The sequence below is a fragment of the Urocampus carinirostris genome, chromosome 2 (genome assembly GCF_059441175.1).
Source record: "Urocampus carinirostris isolate Australia breed hairy pipefish chromosome 2, RoL_Ucar_1.0, whole genome shotgun sequence".
In the NCBI taxonomy this organism is placed as follows: Eukaryota; Metazoa; Chordata; class Actinopteri; order Syngnathiformes; family Syngnathidae; genus Urocampus; species Urocampus carinirostris.
The window spans coordinates 18538413-18553307 of record NC_142350.1 but is presented as its reverse complement, the minus strand read 5'-3'; the positions used below and the strand labels follow the sequence as shown (position 1 = coordinate 18553307).

The window sequence follows — 14895 nt, the reverse complement described above, 5'->3', positions numbered from 1 at the left end:
TTGCATAGGAACATGCAAGCAGCATAAAATGTAAATGTTGGTGTAGGTTCTTTTATGAACTAATAAACAATAATAAGCTTGTCAATGGGGGTTTAATTGGCACCCAAAAGCCAGCTAGTGCTTTTAAAAGGAGGATAATGTTTTATAATCTTAATGCTCTTGGGAGTTTTACCTTTTCTCCCCAATACATTAAAGTAATAAAGCGGAACATTCCCTGTAGAGATTTGCACTTGGGAAGACTGCTGGTGTATTTTCCTCCTTCACTCTCTCTCTCTCTTTCATGACAAAAATACCTGACTCAGAACTTTCCTAAATTACACCTCTGCAGTTGTGTTTTAAAAGTGGCACTTGGGTAAAACAAAACACCCTAGTCACACACACATGAATTTGAATAAAGAACAAACATTCATTTTTGAACCGAAACAATGAGCATCAATTGTGAGATTTATTTATAAGAAGGAAAGAACATACAAGGCATTTTATACAAATCCTCCAGTGGTGGAATAACAGCATTTATTGTACAACCAAGGCTCAGTACCAGTAGCTGCGCCGTTGCCTCCTGTCTTCCTGGATCCCCATCTTCTCCATCAGCTCCTCCTCCAGTATCTTTAGGGAGGGCATGTATGTCTTCTCCAATGCATCGTCTGGGCTGGTGTCTTTAGGACCATCTACAACAACGGCAGAAAAAACAATCAATCAATTAAAATCCATTTGTAAAGCACTTTTCAAGAAACTGCAACTCAAAGTGATGTATGAAAACTATGTACAAAAAAAATATTTTTTCTCTACCAACATGAAATATTGAGGCATACACAGTGGTTAAAAAACAAATAAAATTAATAATACGAAAAATAAAATAATTCAGGGAGGCTCGTCGACACTGTTAGGGATGACAGCAGCTAAACACACTCTACCAGTCCAGAGGCTCCCAAAGAGAAAACACTGGAAATAAGAAAAAATAACTACAGAACAAAAACATAAAATGTGAAATAGCAAGTAAAATATTGTAGAAGGTTGGGAGTAAAAATAATCAAACTAAATAAACATGATTAATTAAGACCCATAATAAAAAAGTGGGTCTTGAATCTCCTCCTAACCATATGAATCGTCCTGCAGACTTTATGTCCTCCGGCAGATTGTTCCAAAGGTGAGGACCAAAATGACTGAATGCTGCTTCCCCATAGGTTTTGGCCCTCACACTCGAAAGAGTGAACAGGCTGCTGCCAGAGGACCTCCAGGATCGCGAGGGCTGATATCATAAAAGCAGGTCAGACAAATGGTCAGAGACCATTAAGACATTAACAAACTAGTAAAAGCAACCAAAATCCATCCCGAAATGCATGAGGAGAAGCCAATTTAGCGATTTTGAAACCAGTAATGTAATCCCTGCAACTGACTTCATGCTGCATCTTTGCGTGCTTCATGCACAATTTCAGTTATTACTTATGTTTACCATGATGTTGACTCAGTTTTACCTATTAGTGCCCAGGCAGCATCCATTGCAGCCTGGTCATCTTGGAAGGGGGATAAGTTAACCTAATGTGTGGCCCCTTCTCAAAGTTTCACTTTCCTTAAGCTGTTTTTTCCCCTTTGCACTCATGCAATTTTCAGATCATGGGATATTGTAATTGCAGCCTGTGCAGCCCTTTGAGACTCTTTGAGATTAATGGCTGTTCTGACAAAAGTGACTTAACTTTCTGCAGAATTCTTAAGTAAATAGTGGTAGAGCAAGTAAAATGAAACAGACAACAAAATTAAACATAAAAAAGGTGGCATCAGTGGTTCCCTCACCTTTCCACTGCTGAGGCACGATACCGTCCCGCCGCTCCACCAATGGTTTGGGGATGATGCGACCAGTGCGGAGGGACACTCGCACTCGCTCGCCCTCCTCTGTGAACCTCCACTCCACTTCAGTCGGCTTCCTGGAAAAAGGGAATCAATAGAGGGGAATTTTGGTTCATAACCAAATTACTTTCGGTTCAACAGGACTGCTACTGGTACAAGTGAGTGTGAAAAGCCTGATGAGAACTACAGTAATCCCTCGTTTTTTTGCAGGGGTTGCTTTAAAACCTGCAAGATACAAACCTTTTTTTCTTATTAAATACTTTATCATACATTGAAACCAAAGAACAAACTTTATTTACAAGCTCAATCGTTTATCAAATAATGTTTATAAGGTATAGCACTTTGTCTTTACTAATAACCTCCGTATTGTCCAATTGTTATTTTACAAATGCTGTATTATTTTGATTTTAGGACACTTATGTTTTTACCTCACATGATACTTTGTCACCATCATGTGAATATTAGGGAAAACTTACTTTACTTTCCTCAGGCAAAATGTTAAAAAATCCACATTGGATGATAAAAAAGAAAGGAAAAAAACTGGACCCGCAAAAAATGAAAAGCTTTATAAGGAAGGAATCACAGATTGTGTATTTATATTCATTGGAAAACATGAATAATGAGTCCAGTTTGTGTTCCTACAGAAACCATGTATTTTTCCATTATCTTAACAATTTTGAAAAAGCTCCAAGGAGCCACAAGGAAGTGCCAAGGAGCCACAAGGAAGTGCCTAAGAGCCACAAGGAAGTGCCTCGGAGCTGCATGCCGCTCTGGAGTTTATTTAGCGGGTTGAAAGTCCAAATTTGATGGGGATAGAAAGCGTCTTCCCCTGCCTTTTTATCTTTTTGTTGGTCCAGAGCGTTTTGCTGACATGACGGCTTTTAGAAAAACTTGAAATTAAACAGTATTTGCGCGTACACAATGTTAGTTCATAAAGCTGTTGGAGTGCAATTTAGATTGCACCGTCACAATGCACAGACGGAGACAGGCAGAAAATGGGCGGGTGACTGTTAAGTCAATCAAAATGCAGAACAGAATGCATGATGAAAATCTGCCAAGTAGCAAAACTGAGATAAAAGGATTACTGAATCATAAAATAAAGCAAGAAAAGTTAACAACTAAAGTGCGTTCCTGGTACAAACAGATGATACCTGTCGGCGGGGTCGACGAGGCCCACGTTTCGCACGAGGATAGGAGCTTCGCTCGCGATGTAGGTTCCACGATAATCTTCACTTTTCCCAATGTAACGATAATGCTTCAAAGACAAGTGAAAATAGGATAAAACTGATGTTTAATTACAGATATTTTAAAATTAGATTCATTTGGGCTTACTGTGTTGAGACCCTCCAATATGACCCAGTTTCTGCGTCGGAAGACTTGTGTGACTTTCCCCTGTTTGCCTTTATCTTTCCCTGCTAGAATCTCCACCTGAAAGGGATAATGTGTATTATTAAAGCTCTAGATGTTGTTTTATTGCAGTGAACCGGAACCAAGTACTAAAGAGCACAAAGAAGAATACAAACTATGGAGACTTAAAGTGACCAAACATCACAATGTTTCTTCTCAGTTTATTGTGAGGTTTTTAATTTTTCAGGTACCCGTAGCAGGAGGAGGGTCAACTATTATGTCAGCTTTCTTTAGATGGAGTCAAACTTATGTAAAATAAATGCAAATTTCTGAGCCTACGAGTGTTTAAGTGTCTTTAGAAATAGTAGCGATGTCAGGTGTCTCAAACTCACCATGATTGTTTGAGACCCTTGCTTTGATATGAAATTAAAGGGACAACCTTTAATTATGTGTATTATTCAAACACTAGATGTTGCTGTATAGAATACAAACTACAGAGACTAGGTGACCATAAAGCACTATCTATATTCCCCCACCAGCCTTTCAGGTTTTGATTTTTCAGGTACCCACGTAGCAGCACTGGGAGGCAATGACTAAAACACTGTCCCTTTTAGTCCAATCCTAGTGGATGGTGAATTAAATTATAACCCATTGAGAAAATGAAAAATATGAAATGTGTTTTTTTAGATCTTACTGTGAATGGGGGATAAAAATAAAATAAAAATATTTGAGACAGTGGAATGATTTTTAGAACTTGTTTTCATTGAAAAACTAGATTTGGCCCAACCTCACATGGACCCTTGCCCAAGTTTATTGAGTTTGAGACGCCTGGTTCATGTACTTTTGCTTTTTTTTTTTACCACTAGGAGAAGCTCAATAATACAGTCCATTGAAAGAAATAACAGATGAAATAGATCTTTATCAACGAAGAGGATAATAAGTCTCGGAAGGCTTTATTATTATTATTATTCGATAAGTCTTCATTGTAATTGATATCAACGAGGTGAAACATTGAATGCAACGAGATTATACATGGCACTCCAAGGTAAATACGTAACAAAGACTTTAAAGAAAAAAAAATATTATAAAGCTGCCAAAATAGGCAAATATATTTACAACGTAGTGCTTAGAGACTGGCCCAAATTATGATTGTTTTATATCAGTACACTGCCACTTAGTGGCCAAATCGAGGAAAAAACAGTAGCGAACATAAGCGTTGATTAAATGAAAGCAGAAACTGTTGCATTATATTAGTTCAAATAACTATTCACTAGTAGAGTTCCTTAGTCACGGTACCAAACATGTATGCTCACAGTGTCTCCTTTGAGCACGGACCAATCCTTGTTGGCAATAGGCTCCACGAACACCTTCTTCCGCTTGATACCAGGCGGATTAAGCCGCTGGGCAGCCGCGGTCCAAGGCCTGTTGGTGCCATAGCGGTAGTCCTTGGGCGGCACTACCCGGGCGGCCATGGATAGAACCGCCGTCAGCCTCATGATAACGAGTGGCCGCTACCAGAACACACTGAAGGATGGATAGAATACCATTAGCAGTTAGCATCAAGCCGAGAACACTATAACCACACGTGAGCGTTTGGTAAGATTTAATAAAACTGCACCATAATAAAAGTCAAGGTTCTTAAATCAAAAACAAACCTTATAATTTTATTGGCATTAAAGGACAATAATAGATATAAAAAATAATCACAAGTTAGCCTAGGCTTACCTTCTTTTCAATGTCAAAGTTTTCTTCATTCAAAAAGAAAGCAGCGCCACTTAGAGGATTGGCGCTCCTGATTTGCGCATGCGCTACGTCAAAAATACAGACTACTGGCAACCATTTTGTGATGGGAATTCAGTCCCTTCTTAGAGTACCGATTCTTTCGGCCTAGGCTCACTAAAAAGGGCCGACTCATTCGGCTCACCAGATTGTTTTTGTTGATTGAATCTCTACATGACCATTAATGTTGCAACAAAGAAAAACAAGATAATTAACTACAAGGGAAAAAAGCAAGAATGGGGAAGTAAAAAGAAAGAACAAATAAAAAGAGAGAAAAAAGCAAGAAAACGCTGGGAAAAAACAAAGGATTAAAATAAAACAAGAAAAAAAGAACAAACAAGAAAGGAAAGTAAAAATCTAGAATAAAAAAGGGAAAAAGAAGAAAGCAAGAAAAACAAAACCCCAAAAGAAAAAAAAGAAAAGGCAAGAAAGGGGAAGTAAAAATTTAGAATAAAAAGAAACAAAAAAAGAGGAAAAGAAAGCAAGAAAACGCTGGGAAAAAAAATGGACCAAAACAGAGTCAATAAGAAATCAATATAAAGAAATATGACATGTATAAGTCTGCATGTACATTTATTCTGAAATGAAAAAAAATGGATGGGTCCCTAGGACCACATTTTGAAACCAATGTGGCCCCAGACTAGTTTCCATACACCAACATTTACATTTCTTTCGATCAACATTCACACAGGCAGCTGAAACAAAAATGTGTAGTAAACATGTTTATTAAATGCACCAGCAGCTACAATATTGAACTAACCGCAGCGTATGAAAATATCGGAGGGAAAAGACTGAAATCAATTACACTCGGAACAAACCAATTTGCCGTTTAACCATCGAGCGGAAAACGTTGATGTGTGGTGAAGTGTTTCACATGAAGACCACGTTATATACACAATTTTATTCAATACACAATCAAATGTTCAATTTTCACACGTGGGCACCCTCAATGAGCACAACAGCACCAAAAATAAGCAACCAAATACCACCGAAGACTGACTGAACAGGACCATGTCCAACGGCAAGCTTCTCAGAACACAAAACCACCGTCTATTGTGTGGACCAGAAGGGTTTCCTCTAAACCAAGGGTGCTTATTAGGTAGATCGCGATCTACTGTTGGAACCCAGAATACTGGTTGATCACTGGAAACCATATTCAGTGCGATGTATTTGCAGGGACATACTGCCATCTAGCGGTCAAATGCAGCATGCTGCCATTACAGTGTAAAGTTAGTATTTCTTTGCAACATCACTTGCCTTGAAAAAAATGACTGACTTGACACTTTACTATTGGACTATTGTTTTGAATAAAATGCTTGATTTATTTAGGCTTGCATTGAGAAATATTGTCAGCATCCAACTACACAAATTATATTCAAAAAATGCAAATAGAATCTTCAAAAAATTCCCGAATATTTAGATACTTTGCAGTTCCCGTGCTGGGTAGATCATTTGGACTTGCTCATTTTCAAGTAGCTTGTAAGCTGTAAAAGTGTGAGCACCCCTGCTCTAAACTAAAGTGGAGGCCTGTCTGAATATTTGAAACATACGTGCTAAATTTGAGTTTATTTACAGGTTTCTGTTCCTGTGACAGCACTGCGTGTTCTATACTTTGGGAAACCTTTATTTGTGATGAAAAGCAACAGATTTTTTTTGTTTTGTTTCATTTTCAAACGCAAGACGCCAAACAGCTAATGCAAAACAACAATCAGCAAAACACTTAAATTCAAAGCTAAAAGCATGAGTGTCAAAATCTCTAAACACATACAATAGTATAATATCCATAAATGGAAATCTCTGAACGAATATTTTCAAAACTTGAGTCACCCTTTTCCATTTTATTTTTAAACTTTTGACACCTGGCTTTCACTTTGCGTAATTATTTAATTGCACTTCGAAATAAAAAATATGTACACGCTCCCACAAAAAAAAAATCCCATTTATAAACAAGCCCCAAACAGCTGAATTGGTTTTTAATTTCCAATTTTAAGTACTTTCAGGATATATGATACCCCACTTAAAAAAAGACATTTTGGTTTGTTTTCTCCATACAAATATTTTTATGTTTTTCTCACTGTTGAAAATATTTAATCGAACTTGTGAAATCTGGTTTCTTGCTTGTCATGGTGTCCAAGCTTTGGATCCAGGTGAGAAGCAAGACGGCTTCTGGTCTCAAGAGGCTGATGTTAAGCGCTTTCAGTCGCCGCCTGACATTGGAAAAGGAAAATTGTGTCTTAAAATGAACCATCAAGGTAAAGTCCTATCACAGTGGTGCCTCTACATAAGAGTTTAATTTCCAGGAGCGCGCACGTAACACCAATTGGTCGTGCAACGAGCACATTTTTTGGATGTGAAATAATGAAAAACTAAATGGTCCCTGTTCCCGACCTTCCAAAAAGGATAAAAGTGAACTCTAAATAGCTATAAAAACACAGCACTAGCATTTGAATAGTAATCAAACAAACAAAACAGTAACAAAGATTAATAAGATTATATTGACAAAATAAAATGGGAGTTTTTTATCAGCACCTGCCATGAAGAGAATCAAGTCGCGTTAAGTGAAGGTTTGTGGATGGTGCGAGAGTAGGTGGTTTTATACCACGCACGACTTTTGATACATAAGCACTAACTGTACACTTAAAATTAAACTTACTGTAACTTTAAATGAACAATTACACACAAATATTTTTACAGTACCAGTATTTTGCCAGTTTGAGTTTTCACTCATCACCTAATTTTGCCTTTTAAGCTGAACTCTGACAGATATCACTTTATAAAAGTCTTTTGAACAGAAACTTGTTTAGGAAGATTTTTTTCCTGTCCATTTTCATAATATTTCAGAAATGCATAAGGCAAGTGCCAATAGAGCAGTTATACGACCAGTTGCCACTTTTTCTGACTGTTCTTATTTCAAGAAAAGCAGCAACTTCTTCCCACTTAGCACCACTTTAACCTCCTTTAAAGACAGCAGCTTCTCTGGTTCACCCTTCTCTTTGCTGTTTTTATGATTATTTTGCAACAGGAATATAATCTCCCTTGGGAAGTATTGTGGAAAAGCGCTGCGTAAATTCTTCCACGGCTTTGTGATCAGCACTTGCCGCTTCCTGATTTTATTCCTTGGCGAGGTCACTTACTCAAACACAGTGCTTGTGTTTTTCTCTCATTTCTTGCTTCATCTGAAATAGCTTCCCGTTTCCCTTCTGGAACTTAAGGCTAAGGTCACAATATAAAACGCAATCAAAGAAATGCGATCAAAACGAACTTGCTGCAGAATACAGGTACTTAACAGGTATAAACAAGGGCGCGGAATCAGGGAGGCAGAGGCATAAACTCGACCGAGCTAATGGAGATGAGTGGTCATGAGTGCAACCGGTAGCCTCTGGGGACTGCCTATGAACTGGACTTCCCTTCTTAAAGCGAGCTAGATTTTTGTTTGAAAAACAAAAACAGAAAACCTTGTGTTTCGAAATTTTAACGTGTAGAGTTTCTCTTATAAAGAGGTACCACTGTTCTTACAAAAAACGTTTTTCTCTCTGCCTTACTAGCATCCAAAGAGCTCCGGTGGTTTCCCAACAACTTACCTTATCTGACGTCTGCTTCACTGGTGCCACAGCGTTGTCTTGAGATGCCTTAGGTACGGCCACATCGTTGACCTTGCTGTCCGTCTTGACGTTGTCCCCATCTAAAGCGTCCTCAGCCTCTGTGTCCTTCGGCCGCTTGGATGACACCTCATGGAAGAGACGGTGCACCAATACTCATGATCGTTGTTGGGCATAACGCGTTATTCTACGTGGTCATAAGTACTGTAATGCCCAATTAATCAAATCCTGTAGCTGAACTGCCTTAATAACATGGTTTGTTACTTCGCTACTTTTATAAGCGGGTCATAAATTACAATGTATAGCCTTTTGATGGTTCCTCCTTGGCTCACCGAAAAATATGCAACCCTCAATCTGCCAGCAACACAACGCTACATACAACACAGAAGGAGGGAGGACGTGTTTGTATGTACATACAAAATAAGAATACTGTTTTGGTCTAGCAGAGTACAATGGCCAATAGATTCTCCTTACTGATTTTTTTATGTACAGATTTGGTTGTGAGTCACCAATAGCGAATGGAACGCAGGACGTCGGGGAGGGGGCGTTGCTTAAACAGGAACAACAAATTAATAGGGAAAACGTAAGCATAGAATTTACGGTAAGTATGCCGAGTCGGGCGGTGTGGTGGGGTCAACGCAATTAATTTTTAAATTAAGTAACATAAGGACTTTTTTCAGTAACGCGCCCAACACTTCTAATGAAAAAATAATTCATTTTTCGTCTTTTGGGCTAATCGGTACCTGTTTGCAGTTTTTAAGGGAAGTGAACAAACTGATGTAAAAAATTATGATAAAAAGAAAACAACAGCCAATGAGGTCACAATTTAAAGCTTGTGCCACTGAAAATGAAAATATAAAATGTTTAAAACCAGTTAAGCTAGCTCTTAGCTTCTCTCACTTTCATTACTACTTCACCTTTACAGCAGATATCTAGAAGTGACTTGTGGATAAAGCGTTCACACTCACTTCTGTCGTATCCTCCGTCTTGCGCTTACTACCCCCTCTGTCGTTCTTTTCGTCGATGACCAGGGCACCCTCATCCTCGTCACTGCTCCCTTCTGCTTCTGTTTTTTCTGAACGGTCTTCTTCGGACACTTCATCCTTCTTCGATGACTGCGGGTATACTCGTGTTAGATTTCAACAGTCAAATATTGGAATTAAACCGGGAAAACGAAAGCAGCGTGTCACCTTGGGGCCTTCGTGCGTGACAGTTGGGTTGTTTTCAATCTCCCACAGACCCTCTGCAAAACCTTTTCTCTTGTTAGCTTTTCCGAACTTTTCTTTACACTCATCGTAGGGGAACAAGTCCTTGGGTCCGAGGGATGCTCTGAGGGTAACGTAAAATAGTTATTATGTCAACTCACAACACTTTTGAAATTCTTCATCTAATACATATTTCTTCAAACGTTTCATATAACTCAGGGTTCCTACAGCTTAAGAAATGTTAATTTAAGACTTTTAAAGAGTTTTTTTTTGATGCCCTTTGAAATAAAATTTAGGATCAAGTTGACAAAAAAAAAAACTACAATTGAAACAAACAAAACACAAATATTTCTTTGACAAAAACATCTTGTCCCATACACATAACCTGGGATGAAACAGGAAGAAAAACGGTCGGAAAGACACTTTTCATTAAATTTACACCTTCCTATGGTCCAAAGTAAACGTCTCTGTTATAAGTTACTTTGTATTGTGGGTAAACTTAAGACATGCAAGTCCTGACAAACCCGGACGGTTACGATAGTTTCGCTTTTGTGGTCAAGCCATGTTGCCACGAAAGTAAATTGGTGAATTATCAAAAAAAGACAATAAATTAAGGTCACTAAATCTTTTTAGTTCAAACAAATACAAAATCTTATGTGTTCACATTTCAGAACTTTTGAAAATTGTATTCGAGAAATTTTAATTCTGATTATTGCTTTATTTTTTTGAATAATGAATTGAATGCCTTTTACAGGGATCAGAATGGAGATTTTCATTTTCAGCTGAAATAGCCAGCGTCCAGGAATAAACCAGGGCGGCATAAAACATTTTACCTAATAGTCTCAGAATTTTATAATCAATAAAAAATACACACACGACATAGTTTTGGCTCAATGTTAATTTAGCCAAGGAGTTTCATTTTCACTCTGGGCAATCTTTGTCGTCATCTTGAGGCAATTACAGACCTCATAAGTTCTTAGGCTTCACTGTTAGAACTGTGTGTGACTGCTAAAGTACATTTTCAGAAACTGTTATAACAGGTAAGTTGTGGGGCTATCACGCTGTCACTTACGTCTCATGTGTACCGAAAAAGAACACCTGGTACTTATTGGAGGGAGACTTCACCGCTCGCTCTGGGAACTCGTCAATCTGGAATAAACCAGCAGATGTTCTGTTTCAGTGTTGGGAAATGAAGCTTGTAGCATAACTGGGAAATAGAAGTGCTCCTCAATAATTGTGCAGATAGTTTGGAATGACACAGTACAACACAAGTGGTAGTAAAAACTACACCCACTTCAAGGGGGCATTTTTCTTATTTGGTTAAAATGTACTCAGAAATATATACTTAAAAATACAATGACATGGTCATTTGAATGGTACTAAAAGTTTCTCTCCTACAACATAACGGATTCCGATGACCCGTAATTTGTTCAGGCTCCCGCCTAGCACATTTACATCAACTACTGTACGGAGGAGCTGTACGGAATTCGAAACTTTGTTACTCTCTGCCGCCATCTCCAGGGTCACAATCATGATTGCAACGTGACAGCTCATTTATGATGCATGTGCATTTCTTGGACGCGCCCAAAACAAACTCTTCTTTTTCATCTTTCTTAGGGTTTGGGCTGGCGTTTGGACTTTACTTGAAACAGGCCTTTCTTTACTTTAACCATTTTCATATTATATTAACATAAAAATGCCAGCTGGGACAAGCATGGCATCACTCTCAAGCACTACAACCCCCCCCCCCCCCCTTTTTTTTTTTAAACGTAATGTGTTGCACTCCAAACAGCTATGCTAAAAGTAACAAAGCAGATAGGCACAGTGAAAACTTAGGATAAGGGCTCTTTGAACTCAGCTGGGCATTGTTCACACATACTTGAGAGAAAATATTTTTACAAGTTAACTTTTTAAGAACACAAAAACTCATCCCACCTTTAAAAATACAATAACATAGTCACTTGAACGGTACTGAATGTTTCCCTCCTACTACATACCTGATACTAATGACACTGATTGTGACCAAGTTTCCGCTGTGCACATTGAGAACAACGACTTAAAAAGTAATTTACATTAATGAGCGTTCATTTATTTTGGACCAAACGGATCCATGCAAATGACAAAGTGATTTACTTTCATCCTATCCAAAAAGAGCTCAGTTGTTAGCACTGGTTGAATGGTTACAACTGTTGAATTGAATCTTCCTTATTGTCATCAATTTCATTGTTGTGAAACATTGTATGCAACGAAGATAAGACTTGGCACTCCCGGTTAAACATGTGATAGATTTTAAAATAAAAATTACAATCAAAAGTGAATAGGCAAAAATATTTAAAAAGTAGTCCTTAAGTTAGGAAAATAGTGCAACGAAAGAATAGTAAATCGTGACAGTGCAATGAAAAGTTAAGCAGTAACATTTAACAGCAACAAATATTCAAAAATAAGTCGCATGATAAACATTTTCATTTTACCGTTTTGTACGCTTTTCTAAGGTAGTTATGGCAATGGGGAAGAAACAGTTTGAGCCGGCTTGTTCTTGATTTAAGGGACTTGTAGGGTCAACCAAAGGACCACAGGTGATGAGTTTGTAGCCGGGTTGAAAAGAGTTAAAATGTTGATGTCTATGCTGCAGAATCACAAGCCAGCGATGTACCCAGACTGGCCGGAGAGCAGCCTACAACCATAGTAATATATATGTATATATATAATAGTAAATAGTAATTGACAATACTTATATTTAATTTAATGTGAACATAACTGATCCATACACAATGTCACAAGGGTTTCACTTTGATCCAATACAAATAGAGCTTAGTCGTCAGCACTGTTTGAATGCTTGCAACAAGTTTCTACATTGCAAGCACTTTCGAGTCAGCAAATTCCACCTGCAGTTCTCAGCTAGGCTACAATAAAAACAAAAAATAAAATACAAAGTTAAAGGAGCTGTATGGAATGTGGATGTTTTTATATTCGCTGCCGCCATTTCCTGGCTTGTGCGATCGTCGCAGCCTCTGTCCACATGTTCATGATGCACAAGCAGGTACATGCAGTTTTTAGACGCGATTAAATTTAATTTTTCTTACATCTTTCCTGGGGTTTGTGCCGGTATTTGGACTCCACTTGAGACAGGCCTTTTCTTACTTACACCATTTTCATGCTACACCGACAAATGGTTTTTATTTTTATATTTATTTTGTGACGTCACTCTCACGGCTCCCATTCCCCGACCTAATGATTTCAGCCCCAAACAGCATTGATAACAGATAAAAGCAGATTGGCGCAGTGGAAAATGAAGTCAGTTGAGTGTAGTTTGCACATACTTGATAGATAACATTTTAAACTTTTCAAGGACTCAAACGACGCACCCACCTTTAAGATATATATTGTCATAGTCACTTCAGTGGTACTGAATGTTTCTCTACTATAACACAGCGGATTCCAAGGACTCCGAATTGCTATCAAACTCCTGCTAAACATTGAGATCAACCGATCAAATAGTAATTTTTCATTTGAAGATTATTCATGAATCCCTGACATAACCGATGCATGCAAATGTCACAAGTGTTTCCCCATGATCAGGTGCAAAGACCTCACAAGTTTGCACTGTTTAAATGGTTGCAACATTGCGCAACAAGTCTTACTTTGCAAGCACTTTCGAGTAAATAATATACACCTGCACTTCGCGCTTTCAACGAAAACAAATAATAAAATAGGCAGTTTAGAAGGTGTATGGTACTTTTATCATTCATTAAACATTACCTCGCCGTCTTCTGTTGTGCTGTCGGGCTCTAGCAAACTGTCACCCGGGTTAACGATCAGCAGGAATGCCGCTAAAATTTCAAACACGGCGAAGAATTACGCATGAGTGTGCTAACAGCGAGCTCGTCAGACAAAAAAGCGCGGCAGGCTAACGCAAACAAGCTAGCAGGCCGCTAGCCCAAACCAAGCGTCGTTTCAATGGAAAAAAATAAAAAAGCCTCTCGTTATTCCACAATGGTGGTCGCAGAATGGCGCTTACCCTGGCGGGCCAGTGCGGGTAGCCCTTCATTTTGGCGAAGACAAGGTCTCCCGGTTTATACTCGCGCTGCCTGTTGGACCTCGGCATGTTTTTCCTCTTTCCCGCAAAAAAAAAAACAAAAAACACCAAGACGTCTTCAGAGCACAGCAATGGGCAGTTACAGGATAATACACTGCACCTGAACCCCGCGTCGTTTTCAAATTAAAAAAATGGCGATGACGCGCTACTCCTCTTCTCTTTTTAGGCGCGAAATGACCTTTGACGTTTTCTCTGATATCGCTATCCGTTTTTTTTTCCAAACCGTATCGCCCAATCCGGATTTGCTGGTTCCCAGTGGCCGAGGTGTGAAATTGAACCCCGCTTTTCCCTCCGGCAGACGCGCCTCCACCGAATAGATAGCGAGAGGCTGCCTGTTAATGGTGTGTCGTTTGCGAACGAAAGAGCTCTATTAGCCGGCTCCTTGAAGTGACCAAAAGGAACCGGCTCCTGATCAATCAAAAGACGGCTCCCTTCGAAACGTTCTCTCTCTCTCTCTCTCTCTCTCTCTCTCTCTCTCTCTCTCTCTCTCTCTCTCTCTCTCTCTCTCTCTCTCTCTCTCTCTCTCTCGCTCTCTCTCTCTCTCTCTCTCTCTATCTCTCTCTCTTTGTTTCTTTATCCCTATCCCCCCTCTCTCCCTCTCACTTTTTTATTTAACTATTATTCTCCTTATCTTTCTCCTTTTCTCTCTCTCTATTTTCTCTAGTCTCTCTCTCTCTCTCGTAATTATAGATCTATTATTCTCCTTCTCTTTCTCCTTCTTTCTCTCTCTCTATTTTTCTCTCTTTCACCTTATTTCTCTCCTTTTTCTCTTGCTTTTTTTTATAATTCAATCTTTTTCTTTTTTTCTCTCACCATCTTTCTCTCTGTCGCTCCTTTATCTCTCTATCTGTGTCCCTGACCGTTACTCCGTTTCTTTATTTTTCTCTTTCTATTTATCTATTTGTCTCTGTTTCTCCCCCTCTCATTTTCCCTTTCATTCAACCTCTTTCTCTTTGTTTATCTTTCTTTTTACTTCTCTCTTTTTCTCTCCATTTCTTTCTCGCATTTTATTTCTACATGTTTC

At 38.7% G+C, this 14895-nt stretch overlaps 2 protein-coding genes across 2 annotated transcripts; both read right to left on the bottom strand.

The window, feature by feature from the left end:
* Nucleotides 1-426: 426 nt before the first annotated feature.
* mrpl24 (mitochondrial ribosomal protein L24) lies at nucleotides 427-5079 on the bottom strand. Its single transcript, XM_088327828.1, has 6 exons — nucleotides 4918-5079; nucleotides 4506-4716; nucleotides 3178-3273; nucleotides 2997-3100; nucleotides 1792-1922; nucleotides 427-668 (listed from the first exon to the last, which is right to left on the bottom strand). Exons 2-6 carry the CDS (start codon nucleotides 4686-4688, stop codon nucleotides 532-534), a joined length of 651 nt encoding a protein of 216 aa, XP_088183954.1. The 5' UTR covers nucleotides 4689-4716; nucleotides 4918-5079; the 3' UTR covers nucleotides 427-531.
* A 601-nt stretch (nucleotides 5080-5680) lies between these two features.
* On the bottom strand, nucleotides 5681-14237 carry LOC148371232 (hepatoma-derived growth factor-like). The gene is made up of 6 exons (XM_088329184.1): nucleotides 13794-14237; nucleotides 10848-10924; nucleotides 9761-9899; nucleotides 9539-9685; nucleotides 8553-8699; nucleotides 5681-7178 (listed from the first exon to the last, which is right to left on the bottom strand). The coding sequence occupies exons 1-6, from the start codon at nucleotides 13878-13880 to the stop codon at nucleotides 7158-7160; spliced, it is 618 nt and encodes a 205-aa protein (XP_088185310.1). The 5' UTR covers nucleotides 13881-14237; the 3' UTR covers nucleotides 5681-7157.
* Between the last annotated feature and the right edge of the window lie 658 nt (nucleotides 14238-14895).